The 20,872-nt window shown below is 35.7% G+C and overlaps 2 protein-coding genes across 27 annotated transcripts in view; both read right to left on the minus strand.

Moving 5' to 3' along the window:
- DYNLT5 (dynein light chain Tctex-type family member 5) overlaps positions 1 to 10,937 on the minus strand; it is a 31,030-nt gene extending 20,093 nt beyond the window's left edge. Inside the window, exons 1-2 of the mRNA XM_002810723.5 lie at positions 10,810 to 10,937; positions 8,628 to 8,749 (exon numbers count right to left, since the gene is read on the minus strand). Of these exons, the coding sequence (XP_002810769.3) occupies positions 8,628 to 8,746 (119 nt within the window). The 5' untranslated portion in view covers positions 8,747 to 8,749; positions 10,810 to 10,937. The remainder of the gene's footprint in view (positions 1 to 8,627; positions 8,750 to 10,809) is intronic.
- The window catches only part of SGIP1 (SH3GL interacting endocytic adaptor 1), a 238,033-nt gene that overhangs the window by 7,270 nt on the left and 209,891 nt on the right, over positions 1 to 20,872 (minus strand). For 20 of the 26 annotated variants that reach the window (XM_054547439.2, XM_009249288.4, XM_009249292.4 and 17 more), the window contains one exon: positions 18,306 to 20,320. In XM_054547439.2, the coding sequence (XP_054403414.1) occupies positions 20,298 to 20,320 (23 nt within the window). In that variant the 3' untranslated portion in view covers positions 18,306 to 20,297. 26 annotated transcript variants of the gene reach the window in all.

Below are 20,872 nucleotides of genomic sequence, written 5' to 3' on the forward strand. Positions count from 1 at the left end.
AAGTTCAAGCCAATGCTCATTTATCATCCTGAAAATCCCAGGGCCCTTGAGAATTATGTTAAATCTACTGTGTTCTATAAATGAAACAAAGAAGACTAGATGACAGCACATCTGTTTTATGGCATAGTTTCTTGAATATTTTAAGCCCACTGTTGAGACCTACTGCTCAGAAAAAGAGATTCCTTTTAAAATATTACTGCTCATTGACAATGCACCTGGTCGCCCAAGAGCTCTGATGGAGATGTACAAGAAGATTAATGTTGCTTTCATGCCTGCTAACACAACATTCATTCTGCAGCCCATGGATCAAGGAGTAATTTCGACCTTCGTCTTATTTATTTACTTATTTTTGTATTTTTAATTGATGTGTCATAGTGATACATTTTTATGGGGAACATGTGATATTTTGATACATACATACAAAATGTGTAATGATCAAATCAAGACAACTGGGATATCCATTGCCTCAAACATTTATCTTGTCTTTGTGTTGGGGACATTAAAATTCCTCTAGCTATTTTTTCTCCCTAACCCCCACTAGCTATTTTGAAATATATAATAAATTATTGTTAACTATAATTTCCCTACTGTATTATCGAATACTAGAACTTATTCTATCTAATTGTATTTTTGTATGTATTCACCAACTTCTTTTCACCCCATAAATCTTACGATTTAAGAAATTCATTTTGTAAGGCTATTGCTGTCATAGATGTGGATTCCTCTGATGGATCTGAGCAAAGTAAGTTGAAAAGGATTCACCATTCTAGATGCCATTGAGAACATTCATGATTCATGGGAGGAGGTAAAAGCGTCAACATTAACAGGAGTTTTGAAGAAGTTGATTCTAGCCCTCAGGGATGACTTTGAGGGGTTCAAGTCTTCAGTGGAAGAAGTAACTGCAGATGCAGTGGAAATAGAAAGAGAACTTCAATTACTGTTAAAGGATACAAAATTATAGCTAGATAGGAGAAATAATTTCTAGTGTTCTTACCACTGTAGAGTGACCATAGATGGAAATAATACATAGATTCAAAGAGCTAGAAAGAGAACATTGAATGTTCCCAACATGAAGAAATACTAAATGTTTGAGATAATGGATATGCTAATCACCCTGATCTGATTACTATATATTATATATATAGAAAAATCAGTATGTACCCCATGAATATGTATAATTCAAATTTTCAATTAAAACATAAAATTTAAAATGGTTAAAAAAGAAATGGAACCTGAATATGTGGCTGAATTGTTGCAATCTCATGGTAAACTTAAACAGATGAGAAGTTGCTTCTTACAAATGAGCAAAGAAAGTGGTTTCTTGAGATGGAATCTACTTCTGGTGAAGATGCTGTGAACACTGTTGAAATAACAACAAATAATTTAGAATATTAGATAACACTTAGTTGATAAAGGAGTGGCAGGGTTTGAGATGAATGGACTAATTTTGAAAGAAGTTCTACCACGGTAAAATGCTATCAAACAGTGGCACATGCTACAGGGAAATCTTTCATGAAAGGAAGAGTCCATTGATGTGGCAAGCTTTAAAATTTATTCTATTATTTCCTTTCATTTTATTTTTATTTTATTTGAGATAGTGTCTCTTTTTTTGCCCAGGCTGGAGTATAGTGGTATGATCAAAGCTCACTGCAACCTCAGCCTCCCAGGCTTAGGGATCCTCCTGCCTCAGTCTCCCAAGTACCTAGGACTACAGGCAGGTACTACTATGCCTGGCTGATTTGTTTGTAGGGAAGGGAGTGTCTCACTATGTTGTCCAGGCTGGTCTTGAACTCCTGGCTGCCGTGATCCTCTTACCTTGGCTCCCCAAAGTGCTGGAATTATAGGCGTGAGTCACTTTGCCCAGGCTGTTGTCTTATTTTATGAAATTGCCACAGCTATCCCAACCTTCAGCAACCATCACCCTGATAAGTCAGCAGATGTCAACACTGAGGCAAGGCCCTCCACCAGCAAAAAGATGACAACTTGCTGAAGGTTCAGATGATCATTAGCATTTTTAGCAATAAAGGATTTTTATACCAAGGTATGTACATTTTTTCTTTAGATAAAATGCTATTGAATGCTTAATAGACTACATACAGAACAGTGTAAACAATTTTTATGTGCACTGGAAAACTAAAACATTCATGTGACTTCCTTTATTGCAAAATACACTTTATTGCAATGGTCTGGAACTAAACCTGCAACACTGCCAAAGTATGCCTGTAGTTTTTAGGTATTTTACTCACATTATTTGCTCCATTTTACTAGTAAGAGAAAGGCTATAATGGAAAGACAAGGTAATTTTCAAAAATGAAAGAGGCAGGAACATGACAAATGACACTGTCTTGTGGAACATATTTTTTTCGAGTAGAAGTGATGCTGAAGGATAAAGAATGAACCATGCAACCTGTGAAAAGCGCACCTCTGGAGTAATTGAAGGTAATCCAGATATGATGATTGACAAAGTACAACAATTTTAAGTATGTGGATAGAAGATCAGAGTTAGTGTCTGAAGCCTATTGAGCTAATGCTCATCCAAGAGCAAGGGAGGTGATAGTTAAGCACAGCTGATGAACTTTTGTTGCAGCTCCTGGATGAAATGCATTGGTTCGAAGCTGTGTCATGCTGGGCAATCATCAGAGAGGTGATGCTGGGAGTGCGGGTGCCATGAATACCTCTACAAAGCTGTGGAGATCATCAAGGAGGAGTGTGGCCTATTACAACAGATTTCCAACACAAATGAAACTGTTCTTTTGGGTTTTTTAAAAATAGATCCACAATGGAATGTGTCAGCATGGAGGTAAAGGTATACATTAAGAAAATCTGAACAAACATTTTTCTATTTGCTGTAAATGCATCTTGTGTCTATAAGAGGAAAGCCCCTAGTCACCCTGGACTTAACACATGCATGGACTTGTGAACCTAACTTGTTTGTGAACAAAAGAAACTTGCTTGCTCATGAATTGATAAAATGCAACAATTATTCATTCGATGATCACTAAATATGTATTGAGTGACTATTATATGCCAGGCACTATTTTAGGTCTTTGGGATGCAATACTGGAAAAAAAAACAAAAACAAAAACAAACTATGGTCTCTGCTCCCATGGAACTGTTACTTTAGTAAGGAAAGACAGAGAATAGACAATAAAATACTAAACAAGCAAATTATATATTATGATAAAAGGTGATACATGCCTCAGGGAAAAGAAAAAATAGAGCAGATTAAGGGAGTTTGGAAGTGGATGGAGGAGAAGATGTGATGTGCAATTTCAAATGAAGTGGTCAAGGTGGGCCTTCATGAACAAAGAAAGGAGGTGAGGAAATGAACCACATGGATGGCTGAGGGAAGGTATACTAGGAAGAGAGAACAGCACATGCAAAGGCTTTGAGACAGGAGGCTGCTAGTGTGTTTGAGAAAATGCATAGAGACAAGTAGCAGAGGGAGGAAGAAGAAAAGGAGTGAAAGAAGATAAAGTTGCAAAGGTATCAGGTAGCTAGATCATGTAGGGCTTTGTGAGCCATTATTCTGTAAGCTCTTACTCTGATAAAGCAGACACACCCCTGTATTTTCTAAAAACCATTAACTTTCTTTGCCAAATGGTGATATCAGGTTTTACTCTCACATGCCTTGCTAACATTTGGTATTATTCTCTTTTCTTATGTTTTGCCATTTGGATGGGTGCAAAACGGTATCTTGTTTTAATTTATATTTTTTCTGCTTGAAAGTGAGTTTTAGCACCTCTTCATATTCTGCTTAGCTATCTGGGCTTTGTTTTTGAAAATTGCTGTCTTCTTTGACTATTTTAAAAATTGTTTTCCTAGCATAAGTTGTTAATGTGCAGGATTTAAAAAAACATGTATGTATCTTCGGCCAGCCTATTAACTATGTCTATTGTATCCTTTGTCGAACAGAAGCACTAGATTTTATTGTGGTTATATTTATCCAAAAATTATTTTGCTCTATGGTTTGAGTTTTCATTTTGGGATCTTCTTTCAGAAATCTTTCCTTACTCCTAGAAAACAAAGATATGGGCCTGTGCTTTCTTCTCTTAGCTTTGTTAATAGATTTCCACATTTTGGTCTTCCATCTGGAGTTTATCTATGCAAAGCATATAAGGTAAGAGGCTAGCTTCATTTTCCTCCACATAATGAGCCAGTTTTCTGCCAACACAATCTACAATTTCCCCATTTACAAACACAAATGGGGATAAAAATATCTTCTCTATTTAACTTACACAGATATTGTATGTGAAATGGCTTAATAACCTATAAAGTACAATACAATATTAGTTGTTATTGTGGTTTCATTTGGAAACATGGCCATTTCAGTTTTCCCAAACTATTTTCTCTTTTTGGGGGAGGCTATATCTCAGGCAGGTCTTGTTGGGGGCTTTAGTTTAACATAGGTGGCGATACAACTTATCTCCTAACTCTGATCTTCTAATCTCTAGCCTTCTCCTTCAGGTATCAAAATGAAGAAATTGTTCTGGCAACGCCATTTTCAATTGCCTGTAAACAGCTCACAGTAGTATAGTTTGAATGATAGAATAAATTCATCACTGTTGAAATGAAGTAATGAATGCAATCATTTCCATTTTCGTCACTTTTATCAGCAAGACCTAGACAATGTGAAAAAAGTTACCAGGCAGCTCTCAGTTTCCCTGAAAAATGAACTTATCTAAATTAGAAACCTATAGTTATTCAACTTTATATGCCTAATATGTGGCACAGTAATTGGCACATAGAGGCTAATAAATCCTGAATAAATGAAGAAATACATATAGTGTGGCCTAACTGGTATGTTAGATGCCATCAGTGGGTTCACACGGGGAGCTGTGGGATCCATACAGAAAGTTCTGGTAACATGACATCACTGTAATTTTGGTTTGACGCAAAGGAGAGAATGTTCTGCCCCCAACCTTGTCCCTAATCTACTAGTGGAACTCCTGACCTCACAGATAACAAGCCTAGATATCATGTCACATGATCCTGTGAAAGTAACTTGACCTCATAGCTTCTGTTTCCATTTTAAGAAAATGAGAGAAGCACATCTGTTCAAACATTGTTCAGTGTCTGCCAAAGCCTGAGCTTCCAACAAGAAAGATGTCATTGTAAAGACCTGTTCTTACTGTGGATGGGAAACAGAAGGTTCTGGTGAATGAACAGAATAGTTTTACTAATGCAAATCACACATGGATTGCCATTTTCAGGAAATGAAAATACTCGACTAATAAACAAAAGCCCATTTTGCTGCTTGTTAATTCTGTAGCTTTGGAGACTCAATCTCTCTAAGCTTCTGCTTCTTCATTTGTCGAATGGGGGAGATAATAACATCTATCTTTATAGAGCAGGAGTCAGCAAACATTTCTGTAAAAGGCCAAGTAGCAGATATTTTTGGATTTGCAGGCCCTGCGGTTTCTATTGTAACTACTCAACTCTGCTGTTACAGTGTGAAAGTGGCCAGAGACAACGCACAAGTGAATAGGAATGGCTGTGTCCTAATAAACTTTATGCATATAGAGATTTGAATTTCTTATTATTTTTACATGCTGCAAAAAAACTGTTCCCCTTTTGATTTTTTTCACCTATGTAAAAATCGTATTTAGCAAAACAGATGCAGATTGGAATAGGCCCTTGGGTCATAGTTCGCCAACTCCTACTATGGAGCTTCTATGATACATAAAAAAGGTTCATTGTAACGGCCCTATAAATGTTAGCTATTGTCATCCTTATTATTATAAATTGTTCAGGTAAAAAATAATTTGAAATTACAGATGGAGTATGATGACCACTGTGTAGTGTACTGTCTGGACTCAGACAGTATGTGTCTGATATATGCATGTCCAGGTCTCACAGAAATATGCCAACACACCAACAGTTACAATGTTAGGATAATAAGATCCAGCTTAAGATGTTTCTGTTTTTTCTTTAATAAAACATAAAAATTACATTAAAATGAAAAGATAACTTAAAAACAGACCCAATCTTGAAAACAGTTTACAATAATATTTAATATAAATTTAATCTTCTTTTTGTAATTCAGAAGGCATTTCAGATATTTATTCTGTCTGGGGATCATTGTTAAGCATTAGTTACAACTGTGGAAGACTGCAGACATGGAGACCAAGACTGTACGGCTAAATCTGTGCTGATCTTATACCACATATAAGAAGCAGCTTTTCAAGGAGGTCTACCTTTACTCTTCTTGTCCTCCTTGTAAGTATGGTTACTGCTAAAAAGACAAATAAGTCCATGGTCTATTGAAAGAGATAGACAAGCAAATCACCAAATATAGGTGCATATCAAAGGCGAAAGCAGTAGGAGAAGAAAGGCAGATCATCCAACCCAGTCTGGAGGTAGAGGTGGTCATAGGTAATTAGAGAGCACTTCCCATAGGTCATGGGTAATTAGAGAGCACTTCCCAAAGAGGTGGAGATGGAGTGAAATTCTGATGGAAGAAGTGAAGAAAGCCAGGGGGATAGTGTAAGAAGAGCATTGCAGGCAAGGAGTCGGGTACCCCATGGGGAAGCAACATGGGGCAATGGCTGGGGGCCAGATAGAGCACTGAGGGATAATTGAGTATGGCTGGAGAGGAGGATGCCCGCAAGATGGTGGGGAAGATGGTGCTATGGAAGTAGATAGGGGTCTGTGGACTTTGTATCTCATAGTCAGGATTTGGGACTGTATCCTAATCATTAAGTCAAGTTACTTGACCTGTAAACTTTAGTTATTTCATAGTAAAGTGGTAGAAATGATGCCTATCTAGTAGGATTAATGCTGGGGAGATTCAGTGAGATAATGTATTCAGTCCTTAATAAACTTCAGAATGTTTTACATTATTGAAATTTATATTTTCAAGATTGTTTTAAAATAATTTTCAAATGAAAGTTAAATGTTTTTCTGTAAAACACTGCAATTTCAAAACAATGCCTGCATTTGACAGTCACTAAGCTTTCAGAATTTTTCTACTAGTTGAAGCCTCATTCATGAAGGAGAATAACTTGTGCTGTCTAATTCCAGACAGTGAGGAAGCCAATGGAAAGCAAGTATTAATACAAGTTAGCATGCGGTGGGGGGAGCCTCCTAAATAGTCTGCATTGCAAGGGAATTTGGAGGCTGATCATTTGCTATTTAAGAAAAAAAGGACAAATAGAGGATCCATTCTAAATGTTTTGTTTGGGAGTCCAAAACCAAAATAGTTATCATTTAAATGTAGTTGTCAGTGAAAAATCTATACTAATGTGTTGATAAATATGATTTTTGTATTCTTGTTACTTTTAATATGTATTTATACTTCATCAATAATAGGTTAAAAAGAGTGATCTCTAATTCTTCAAATGTAGCCATGCTCTGATTCTATATGACAAATTTGTTTTGAAGGGGAAAAGATAAATGAAAGTCATGCAAATAGGGATTTCAATTTAATCTTTGGAGACAGTATTTAAAAAAAATCATGGGTACATAATTTATGTCAGACTAGTACATAAATAGTTTCTTGAAAAATGTAAGTTGAATTTAAGCTAACAATTAGTTTTAAATAATTTAAAAAATAACCCGTGCCCTTAACTATTGGAAATAGCAGCCAGAAGAGCTTAGAAGCAAAAATTACAAAGATTAATTATTCTCCCACCTTTACTTCTGACATGTGTTGGGATTGCTACTCCTTTATAGTCAGTTTCCCACCTGTAAAAGACATTGTATGTGTAATTCACAGACTTCCAGGGCTGGAACGTGGAGTTGTAAGTAGGCATTAATACACTCTGAGAATAGAAAGATTTTGGTTTCAGAATTCTAATTATTCCAGTTCTTCTACTCTCTGTTCTGCAGGACACCCTAGCTCCTGCTTCTCAATATATACCCAATATACTACATCCTTCAATCCTATAGAAATTAAGAACGAAAGTCTATTATTAATTGACTGCTACATCAATAATTTGTTTTGTTTTCTTCCCAACAGCAGTCAAAAGGAAATGCCATAAAAATATTAAAAGTTGATGTATATCTTTAGGAGAAAAGATGCAACATGTAGCAAGAGCCAAGAAATCTACTTATTGCCTTTTGACCTACTAATTATTCTTCTGGGAAATGACCAAGCAGAGACATATAGTAAAAAAAGAAAAAAAATGGAAACAAACTTAAAATGTCCAATAATTAGGGAATGGTTAAGCAACCCAGAATCATAAACTGACAAAATATTATGCAGTCATTTAAGAGGATATGGAAAAAACTATGAAAATACATGACAAAATTATATAAAATAGTAAGTACATTGTATATGTATGTATTGATTACAAAAATGCAAAATCTATGCTATAAAATATTGAGGGGAAGAACTCAGAAGACATATAAGTGTGTCTGGTTTACATTGCATGTGGTGTTTCTTTTGAGCAGAGGGTTTTTTGGGATAATCTTTGAAATAGCAAAAATCCTGCTAGGATTAACATATCACTTAAGCTTTCTCTCTTTCTCTTTCTTTTTAAATATGACCCCTAAAGATGACCTGCACCTTGTACTTGCCCATTTTATCTCTTTTTATGTCTCAGAGGAAGTGTTTTTTTCTCCTAATAAACATTACGAACCTATTTATTCAATAAATGAATTTACAATTTTAGACAGTTACTCACTCTTTGATGCGCCCATGAATTTGCTTTTGCCAAAATTCATGATTACTTACAGAAGAAATACTCCCTCTTTTCTTCCATGAACGAGCTGCTCTGTCTTTAGCATTGTCTGACATCATCATAACCTATGGAAGAAGACTTTTGTAAAATAGCAAAAAAAACTTCCGGAAACATTTTAGTTAGTATAATAGGGACTAATCCCAAAGTACACAGATACTTTTCCTGCCATTTTTGAACAGGGAAGTGGGGTTTCTTCAAGAGCAATATATAGTATTTGTTGTTATTCTGATCAGTAAAACTGGAACTATGATAACTCTGAAAATGCTTATTTATGCAATAGTATAATTAATTTACATAAACAGATATTAAGCTACAGCAAAAATGCTTAGCTGATGAAGAGGGAGGTCATTGACAAAAGATATGCATGTATAGCAGAAAGATGCTATCCTACATCGGAAACCAATATTTGTATTGCCCCCCAAATTTAATCATAATACAACTTTGCTAATTAATATTTGCTGTCACTGTTACATTTTATTTTTGAGACAGGGTCTTGTTCTGTCACCCAGGTTGGAGTGCAGTGGCATGATCATGGCTCACTACTGCCCCAAACACCTGGGCTCAAATGTTCCTCCCAACTTAGCCACCTGAGTAGCTGGGACTACAGGTGTATGCCATCAAGCTGGGCTAATTTTTTATTTTTTGTAGATATAGGGTCTATGTTGCCCAGGCTGGTCTTGAACTCCTGGGATCAAGCAATCCTGCTTCAGCCTCCCAGAGTGCTGGGATTACAGGCGTGAGCCACTCTACCTGGCTTATTTTATTATTTTAGAAACAGGATCTAGCTCTTGTTACCCAGGCTGGAGTGCAGTGGCATGATCATAGCTCACTGTAACTTCAAACTCCTGGGCTCAAGTGGTCCACCCACCTCAGCCTCCCTAGTAGCTAGGACTACAGGCCTGCACCACCATGCCTGGCTAATTGTTAAAAATTTTTGTAGAGACAAGGTCTTTCTATGTTGCCCAGGCTGGTCTTAATCTCCTGGCCATAAGTGATCCTCCTGCCTTGGCCTCCCAAAGTGCTGAAATTACAGGCATCAACCGCTGTGCCTGACCCGCCATGACTTTAAAAAATAAAATTAGGGGTAGGGGGCTAGAAAATAAATAAATAAATAAAAATTAAAATTAACCTTGCTTTCCCAAAGATTTTTTGTTGTTTGTTTTGTTTTTTCGAGCAACATTTACATACTTTGTAAGGAGCAAATAGGACTTAACTTTTAAATAAATAATTTATTGGAAAACTCCCTCCTTCCTACTAATACTTGTTAAAAAGCAGGTAGTAGCAATGGACTTCCCAGAACTTAGACTATAACTCTAATGCCCTCATTGTCTACCTACAAACTTAGGTATTCATTTAAATTATTTCATAATCTATAAATGTGAGAGCCCCAATAAGGAAATACTGTGCTAGACACCAAAGCATAAAAATAGAAGAGAATCCACGCCTTCAAGGAGCTAGCAGTTGAGTAGGTAGGGTACATAAGAACATACCCTAAAACCCAGTGGCATCAATGTCAGAGCAGAGGTGCTGTGTGTGGGTGAGGCAGGCAGCGTGGTGTGTGTGTGTGCACGTGTGAGCGTCCTTGAGTGTGTACCTGTGAGTGTGCATCTCTGTGTGTGCAGGTGCCTGTGTGTATAAGTGTGTCTGTGTTCGTGTGTATGAAGGTCAGTGTGTTTATGAGTGTGGAAAGACACACAGCCTGATTAGGTGGGTCATTCAGGTTTCGCTGCAAAGCCACATAGACCCATCTCCGCTTCAGCTGTTTCCAAAGCTGCCCTGCAGGCCGCCCCCTCCCCAAGAAAGGCCAGAGTTGGGACCTGGAGGTCCTCATGGGTGCGGCCAGCCACGGGAAGACTGCCCAGGGTCAGGGGATGACCTTGCTGGCCGGCTCTGCGTTGGCCATCACTCTGGAAGCCCAGCCATACAATGGGGCAGGGAACAAACGCTTGGGACCGACTTTCAGTTCCCAAATTTGGGATCATTTTTTCTTATTTGTTGGGGAGAGGAGGAATAAGGTGGCGGAGAGATAGGGGCCAAGTAGAGCCATTTCTCAACAAAGGGCCGATCCCTTGCCCCCTGTCCTCCCTTTGGGGTCCAGACGCGCTGCAGAGAGACCTGACCCTACCTGCAGCAGGGAGGCTTCGCCGGAGTCTGCCAGACCTTCGGCTCGTTCACTGCAGACGCTGCGCGCGGCGCGGCTTCCGCCTCCCAGGCCTCCCGCAGCCGGCGGCCGCCCGCGCACTCCCCCTGGACTCTGAGGCGGGTCTCCAGGGTGACCTCAAACAGCGCCCTCGGCCCGCCCAGGCCGGACTTGGCCGCTGAGTGGCGCTCTGAGCTGCCCCAAGGATGTAGAGGATCTCGTCTTCACTGCCCACTGGGGGTCGCCCTGAGCCCGGCTGCGTCCTGGGTTGGCGGCGAGCTGGAGGGGAACTGGTTCATTCTGTAGCGAGGAAGACATTTGGGACTAAAGACATTTGCACCCCGAGGGCCCCTCATTAAGTTCCTTTTCCCGCAGACGTCAGGGGCAGGAGTGGGGAATGCTGCGGTTTCCTAGCACAGGAAATCCGAGGCGCAAAGGCAAAGTAAAGTAGCCCCTGCCCTTTCCCTGGCCCCTAACGCTGCTTTGCACGTTCCCCCTCCAAGGCACAGGCGGTGGAATGTGGAGGTAAATGAGCGCTTACATTGGCCAGATACCCCAGATACCGACAAACATTGGGATTTAGTCGTCACAATAACTCTGTCAAGAAAGGAATGTTCTTCCTTTAAAGGATTTGGAAAATTGAGATTCTAAAATGTTAAATAATATGCCCACGGCCCCTGAAACTCATGGTCTTAACTCCAGTGTATTACAAACCGGGCTGGGTTCCTTCCCTTTCCTTAGCAAGACTATTCTGAGCCTGTTAATGTCTAAGAAGCTTTGAAATGGAGGCTGTTTGGGGTTGAGGACCTACCTGCTGGTATGAATGGGCCTCTCCTCTTCTTGAGCGACTATCCCCAGCCTAAGCCCATTGGGCCTCCCCAAACCAAAAGCAAACAAAATAAACACTATAGAGACCCTCCTGTAGTGGGCAATCATTGGAAGCAGAAACAAGATGCCTCCAAGCATCTAGCCAAGGGCATGGCTCTTGATGAGTGTCCTGCTGCAATTAGCATTAGCTGACAGTAATACATTGGGATTCCGGTGGAGCACAGTGTTAGGATAGTGTTGGAAGAAGAGAAATAGATACTTTTGCCCATCCCAATCTCTACTCACAGAAGGATAAGTACAGGAAAGGATTGTTGATTGAATATCTACTATGGACTAGGTAGGAACTGCTAGGTGATGGATAAACATTATCTCGTTGAATCTGTTAAGTGACTATGACATAGGGGACATTACTCTATTTTTTTTTTAAGATAAGGAAATGTAGAATCGTTGAGTAACATGCTCAAGTCGATATTTAAATCACAGAGCGGAGATTTGTCTAACTCTAAACACTTGACCTTTCCCAGACCTTTGGCCCACCATCCCTACCCTAAACATGGAATGAAGTTTTCCAGAAATGCAGGTAAAATTTTAAGAGGCTGACAGTAAAAGAGTTTCACAATTCAATTTATTTTCGTATTTTTCATTTATTTTCCAGAAAAAGAAATCGCATTTCAGTAACAACTTACATATAGAATTAAATTTTGTTCGGGAATGGGAGCCCTAGTTGCAGTAATGTGTCATAATAAATAATTGCATATTCAGGATTTTGTGAAATAGGTGATTGGGAAAGTTATGAACAAAAAACATTTACAAAAATTATTATTTACGAAAAGTGATATCCATACTATTTCTAACTTATAAGGCAAGTAATATTAAGATGGTCTCATGATGATCTTCAACAAGTCAATTACACACTTTCCTGTCACCATTGCCCAGCAGAGAGCTTTGCTGCAATTCTGTGAAGGAGCAAGTCTTCGCTTCCGTTGTTGGTTTTCTCTTGAGCACAGCATAGAAGCAGTAAAGCTTTCTTCACAGACTAAGCAGTAATGGCTGTCAGAATAAAGTATACTCTTTTGAAATCGATGTGTAGGAAAAAGGCTGGGAATCAACATTTTGACTAAATTTTAAAAGCATCTTGAGTATTTTAATTCATAATTTTATAAATATTTTATGCCCAAGGTATTTTTGTGAAATTATATACTCAGTACGAGATTAAAAAGAAATTTAGTCTATTTTTGCCACATAGATCGAAGAGAGCTCTAAATAAAGGCTACCACCAAATCAGATTACACACAGCATTTTCTTTAATTGACAGGATGTCATTACCTATAGAAACACAACAAAATCTTTCTGAGATTCCTAGATTCTTATATTGTTCAAGTTTTAAAAAATCAATGCCTTACATGGCCACTTAGTAGGAATGAAAATTAATATCCAAGCATTTAATTCATATGATCTTTTACTATACAAGTGAAAAACAAACAAAAATTCTTTTTAATCAAAAACAATAGTGTTCAAACAGCTTAAAAAGCCAGCTGTATACATTACTGCTTGGCCTGTGGTGAAGCTCTGTTCATAGATAAGATTAATATATCATCATATCAACACTTGGCTTTTTCAAGAAAAATTATTCAGCAGCAATTTTCCAATTCCCCTTAGACAGAGAGGAAAGAGACACACACATACACAGAGAGAAAGAGAGACAGAGAGATAAAGAGAGAGAGAATATGAATTAGATAGGAGCCAGTCTCTTTCATGTATGTCCATTTAACAAAGCAAGAACTAAATTCTGACCTGAAAAATCAACACAGCTATATGAATTATCATTCTAGCAACTTGAAAAGGAAAAAAAATCTGACTTTGGATCTTGGGACAGTGCTTCTTGTGATAGTTACTTGTTGTATGATTTAAAATACCTTAGAGTGATGGTGTATGAATAACATCAAGCATTTACTTTGCTAGAAAAAAAAGTCATAAAAGTAATATAAAACTGAATGAGCGAGATGGAATTAACATTTGTATGATATACTCATTCAATGGAATGTTTAAAAATTATAAATGGCTTATGATCTATCAGGCTGATTTACAAACTCTGGATGGGTTAAAAACTGAACTATCTTTAGAGAAATGTAAAGTGATTCAGTTTGATTCTTTTCTATATGATAACAGACAATTTAACCAGGAAGTTTTTAAATAAACTTTGTTAATTTGGTATAAAAGTAACTGATTGGCAAAGTAAAGCAAAGCAAAAAAAAAAAAAAAAAAAAAAAAAAAAAAAAGATAACAAAAAAAAACCTGTGAAATGCTCATTAAAAGAGTATAGAATCTCGCAAAATCTGTGCTAAACAGTGCACTGCTCTTAGCTTTCCCCAAAGTGTTTTTAATATAATTTCTGACAAGCTTATGTAAAAATACTGTCAACATTGATCTATCATGATTCGGTTTCCTAAAGCTGTTTAGTAAAACATTACTGAAGATTATTCACTGGCATTAATTCCACACGGCAAAGAATTGGAAACATCTTCAACAGATAGGGGTCTGATATGCTGGTCATAGGTGCAAGCCTTAAGAATAATACAAAAACAATTAAAATAATTTTATTGTTTTGTTTTGAATATTTTAGATGATAAAGTTAAATTCACTAAGAGATACTAATGAAATTTAAAATAGATAACAATTCATTTGAAATGACAGGAATTCTCTTAAAATTAAAACAAAATTCCAGAAGCATTTTTTTCAAAGCATTCCTGGTTATTTTATTTACAATTATTGAAGGATATATAAACTAGTGTTAAAAGAAAACTTTTCCAAAGGTTTCTCAAGGTGTGCTTAGAAAAAAAACTTTTTTTTACCTGATTCAATAACTTTCTTAAGCTTCATTAAAACACTAACATTTATTGTTAATGTCCAAGGAGAGAGAATTAAAGTATAGGACCATTTGTTCTCAGACCACAATGAACATCTTGCAGAACACAATTTGTAAAATACTGGAATATTGGTGAGCATAGCCCAAATACACTTTACTTCTTTTCTTTAAAACATTACGGGACATTTAAAAATATATTTGCTTTTTGCCAAAACATTTTTTACAACGATAAAGATGTGTTTAAGGTAGGCAAGGTATTACTCTAGGGATAGAAGGAGGCAGTTAGAAATCAAAGGAAAAATAATTTTAGAAGTTAAACCTAGAGAATAAACTATTATACCCATGGTCAATTTCAACAAATAGGTGTCTTTTCCTCATAGACATACCCATTTAGGAGAGAAATCAGATATTAACGTGAGGGCCAATCAAGAGGTTCACCATGGTCAACTCAACAGACTTTACATTTGACATTCCTTCATGAAAGATATTTAGATCTTAATTAGATGTCAACAGTGCAACTCTAGCTTGCAGAAGATGACAGAACATTGAAGCAATGACACAAGAGAAAGGCAAGTGTTTTGTTGTTGTTTTTAATATTTAGAGACTTAAGCAATGTACTTCTATCTCATTTTCCTTCCATACACTCCACTGACAAAAAGGAACATTAATGGTAGCCATATTTAATTCATAAGTGAGCGAATGGCATTTAGATACTGTTTTCCACATGAAAAAAAAGCCTAAAGGAGCAGGGAAAATACAATAAAGCCTTAAGAGGAAAGTGCACACAGTAAAAGATGGTGAGGCTGGTCATCCGAATAGTCCCTTTAATCAATGTAACTTGGATTGATTTGTTCATTTATATCAACAATCTAATTTGACTCATTGCATGGACACATCATATTATATTAACTTTCAAAGCTATATGTAGAGATCACTTTTGTTTTGATATTATTAAATATAATGTAACGCTTCCATTTTTTTAAAAAATTGCTGATCAGAAAACCATGTGGCAAAATGAGTACTGTAGTTCAGTAGACTGAATGGGATTTTGCTCAAATGTATAATCTTTTGGAAAAGGAAAAGGTTAAACACAGACACATACACACACACTCATCTGTTTAGTATGTATCTGCATATTTTAATGTATTGTTCAATTTAATTTACAGCCTGTGGTTATTTTGAGAAAAAATATCAGTGCAACTCTTTTAGAATGAGGCTACCACATGTTTGTAAAGTCAAAAGCTTACAAAATAAATAGGTTTGACTCACAAGTTAGAGATCTGAATGTCCCTTGCAAAGAAGGAAACATTGATTAGGATTTTGTATTTGAATAAATAACAGCTTGCAACCTCCCTTCTACTTCAAGTCTTTTAAGACATTGAAGAAAAGGACAGAAATATGAAAATGAGAAAATGCATTTCAGGCTACTTTGAGACAGATAGCATAACAGAGTAACTTTAAGAAAAAGATAGGGATTTTCCTAGGGAAAATTTTTTTTTAAGATTGGAGGAAATTAAGTGGACTGAATGAAAAATAAACTGACTAGAAAAATGGTTTTCATCTTAGAATTTAATGCTTAAAATCTGATATAATGTCAGAACTAAGAAGGACCTTAGAGATCTACTAGAGCAATGATTCTCAAATTTGGGGCACTTATCAAAATGTATATTCCCAAATCTCATCCCTAGAAGTTTATGCCGTCAATACAAATTTATTGATGCCTACTGTGTATAGCTTGTATGAACTTGATTATACATGTTTCCTTATAATGCCTCAAAAGGTGGTTTATCTGAGTAAAATCATGGAATTTCAGAGATGGAAGACATTGACATGTGATAGATCACTGTGTGTTGTTACGGTGTTTAACAATGTTTATCAGTGCCTGCTATCTTCCAGGCATAGTGGTGACCAAGCCAAAATCATTAATAAATGATGATGCAAAACATTAATAAGTGATGATACCAATCATACTTTGAGAAGCAGTGATTCTTTTTTGACAGTTTTGTTACTGGGGTTATCCTTATTTTGGTAATGGTTTTTCATGGTGCCTTTTACCTTGGCATTCAAATGGATTATATATAGTGACATAAAACAGACGGTTTTGTTCAGGATGGACAAAGTAATTAAGGCGTTTCCTTTGCAGTCAGAATAACTGGGTTACTTTCAGCTGCAGTATCATTTTAGGGAGATTACTCTATTTAAGCCTCAGTGTCATCACGTGTAAAACAGGAATTAAAAAGAGTACTTACAATTTTTTGATTGATAAGAGGATTAAATGAGCTAATATCTCTAGTGACTGGTACATGGTAAACACTCTGTCAATTTTTATTGTATATCATTCAATTACTGTGATTTTACAAGTTTGCTTTTAAAGCCTCAAAAGGTGGTTTATCTGAGTAAATTACAACTGTGGAACTTCAGAGTTGGAAGACACTTGATAGATCATTTTGTACTGTTATGGTATTTAAACCATGCTCTGCGGAGCCCCGATTTAAACTGTTGGAGAAACTCCTGCATTGCTTTGAGCTGTTTTGCCTACCAGGATTCCATGTGCAATTTTATTAGAAAAAAAGCCCTGCTGTTAAGAAAAGCTTGAAAACCACTGTCAATCCCAACTCCTCATTCTAAAGATGAGAAACTGAAAAGGGCAGTGACTTGTCCAATATCATATGGCAGGAGTTAGTGGCAGAGCCAACGTATTATAGTTATCTGCTTTCCTAAAAGAAGATTTAGAAACGGAAATATTTCTAATTATAGCTCAAACACTTTGCTGACTAAGAATATATAAAACAAAAAAAATTCTGTAGTTTGACTGAGGGATTCCTATCTATTAACTCAAAACCGTTTGAATTGTGGACATTCTTTCTTTTACAGGTGAAATATATTCCCAAATACCATACAGTGAATTTCCATTTTGGCTATGGGTGTAGAGAAGAACACAGCTTTAAAAATGATTAAAAATTTAATTCTTAGTAATTATAAATTTCAATTATAATAAAATTCAGACTAATTCTTAATAAAAATTTATTTTTAAAAATTTCATGAAAATATGGATTTTATTGGAAAAGAAAAACATAATTTCCACGTTGCCAAAATAAAGTAGCATCATTTATACTTTTTATCTTGCTAAAGCAGAACCTTTTAAAGATCATAATGTTCAGGAAATGGTGTTCCGGTTAACTGGAACCATTTCTTTTTGTTTTAACCCCTAGTACTGAATATAGTTTTAATTCCTACTAGTTCATTTTATTCTGACTTGGGAATAAAATGAATAAATGAATCTGACTTAATGTCTTTGACAACTGAGACTCTTTCATTGCCTAGGACCATTTTCAGGACATGAATTCTTATTCTACAGTACTGTGGATATAGATGTAACAGGAGATTATAATCTACAAAATTAAAAAGAAACAACAAAATGTCAAAATGCAAATCCCTGATACCAGCTTATTGTGTTATTATTTGATCTCTTTTCTGAAAGGTGAAGGGATGCATTTTCTATTGAGGTTCTGGTTATTCGTAGTTCAATCATTCTGAAATTGCTGACTCCCATTCTGTTTCATAAAGACCAATTAAGGGATTATAGGATTTCTTCATAGTTCCTAATTTAGTCCTAGAAAGATTTGAATAATGTTAGAGATTACTGTAATCTATGTTTTTAATTACATTTTTAAAAATCAATAAAATTATTTTTTGGGAAAAAACCCTTGTGTTTAATTACTAATTCATTCTAGAGCTATACAAAATAAGATAAAATAAAATATAAATACAAAGACATGAGAACCAGTAATATTTACACATTTTTAATATGCTTTGTATTAATATTCAATTTTTTAAATGAATTGATTACTTAAAAACACATTGTTATATTCATATGCTGGATAATTCTCAGTTTTCTGCTGCTTACTCTCCATTGATTTTGGTGTCATAAATTCCATGTTTCATGGAATTTAGAATTTTGCATTTTCTATTTTTGTTTCAAAATCAAATTGGATACCTTTACATAAAAAGAGCATATTAATTAGTTTGTTCAAAGAAACTTCAACACCAGACTGCTGTAGGGGGCCAATTGAGAGTTTGTTGAATAGTAAGAATTTTCCCATGGTAAAACAAATCATTTTGGACATTCTCTTGGTAGCAAGCACTGATAGAGGAGTACAAAGATTAATTTAAACAGTTTCACTATAAACAATTGCCAGTTACAATCTCATTTTAGAAGTAAGACTTTAAAAATTTAATTTAATTCTAAAATTTAAAGGGGCTAAAAATTCTTTGTTATATTTGAGTGGGTATAAAATGAAATTTAACAACTAATTATAAAAATAATAACTTAATAATTACAGTTATTTAATAGCATAACCTGTAATAGAAGTTGGTTTATGTTTAAATAAGTTCTATGACTTAAAGGAAGACTAACATTTTCTGATCTTAATGAGGGAAGGTTTTACAACTGAGACTCCCGAAGAAGTTCGTCTTTCTAAATGTTCATATGGTGGGGCCAGATTGAATAATTAGTTTTTATTATACCTTGCAACGATGAAATGACATACATTTTTGATAACTCTCCTCTTGCTTCTCCAAGAATGGCAAAGATTTACAGTTTTATACAATGAATCCCAATCATCCGAAAGGAAATTTATTACACAGTAATGTGAATAGAATTTCATTTATAAAGCTTATTTTTTCATTCTCAAATGATATAAACAATGATTAAAACTCTCCTTCTGGATCTAAACAGGGGACTTTTTTTTTTCCCTAAAATTCTCAGTCTCAGCGTTTTGATTCCTGTGGGTAAAGAGGAAGACGCGAGGTATCATTCCCCCATACTGGATGAGTAAGATCATCTATTCAGAGTAATTAAGCAAAAGTTGTTAACCAGTTCAACTATGGAAAGTCTTGAAATCTTAAAATCACAATTTTGGCTTTAGTCTGACTGATTATTCAGCAATCCCCACATTTGCTAAACTGTAGAGAGGGGCAAGTAGTTAAGACTTCAACATCTTCTTTACTCTTGATTATAATTTAATATACGTAAACTTTAAATATGAATAGCTTTCCCTTTTTACACAAGTTATAAAAATAAGAGGCCCTGTTTACACAGTTTGCATTTTTATGAAATTTGCAGTTTGAAAAAAAAGCTTTTTAAAAAGTGGTAACTAATGCTTTTCTTTGAATATGCTGTAACCTTAGAATTTTTTCTGAAATAGTTTCTGAATTTAACCCACTAAACATTTGAAGATAGAATTTTTATTTAGCACTAGAGTAAAACATACTAAGGGTTGAAGAAAAGTAAGTTTGTTTCTTTTTCTTCTGGTTCCACTTAAGTTTCTTTAATATGTGGCACCCCCTTTATGACAGCTATCAATATTATATTTAAATTTTATATATTGACAAAATGCAATCTACCTCTGTAAGCATTGTGCCATTCAACAATACTACTATTAAATTTACATACCACAGTTTAAATTACATCCATTTCAGGAATGGTAAAATGCTAAAACTCAAGTGTCTAACTGCCTTACTGGAATGAGAGTACAATTTACAAATACAATAATTACATTTTAAAACCATTAACAATATTACACCTAGAAGTAAATACTGTAGGACTGGTCATCACGGTAGTGTGTGAGGGAAATCACAGATGAAAGTCATTGACTTTCCACCTGATACATCCCAAGTGCAGATATTGGTTTGTTTTCATCAAACCAAAATTAAAACCTGTTTCTCATACATCAGTTCTCCATTATATGAATCCTCCAAATCCTTGCATAAGATTTCATTAGTTATCTGCCAAGTATTTTCCTGCAAAACAAAACAACATGTCAACAGGTTATCTGCTAGTTCAATAATGTAATTATTATATGGGTAACATTTCTATTCCTCCTTCCCTACCCCTAGGAACCAGATACTGCATACTTTAGAGGTGCAATACGAATAAAAGATACATAAAGTTTCCAAATCAATTTTCAGTTTTTCAGATCAGCTAGTTGCCTTTTCACATTTCCATAGATCAACAATTTGCAGAGGTTTGGGGTTTGCCCAGAATAGATTGGGAGATTTATTTCTGGATGTGAGAATCCAACTTGTGTTAGAAAGGGTGCTCATATAACTTATATTCCAATTTGGATCATTTTTGAGAGCGAAAAGGGTATAATTAATAATTACATCAGTACAATAGACATAAAAAAACCAGGATTTATCCCAGCAAATCACTGAAAAGTATAATCACTCTAGTATTAGAGAGTTCCTCTCCCCCAATTGAAAAACAAAACAAAACCCCATTGTTTGTGCCAAATAAAACCTGTCTCATGGCCATATTCAGCTTACGGGTGACCAGTTTTGATCTGTGGCCTA

This window comes from Pongo abelii, chromosome 1, assembly GCF_028885655.2.
Source record: "Pongo abelii isolate AG06213 chromosome 1, NHGRI_mPonAbe1-v2.0_pri, whole genome shotgun sequence".
Taxonomy (NCBI): domain Eukaryota; kingdom Metazoa; phylum Chordata; class Mammalia; order Primates; family Hominidae; genus Pongo; species Pongo abelii.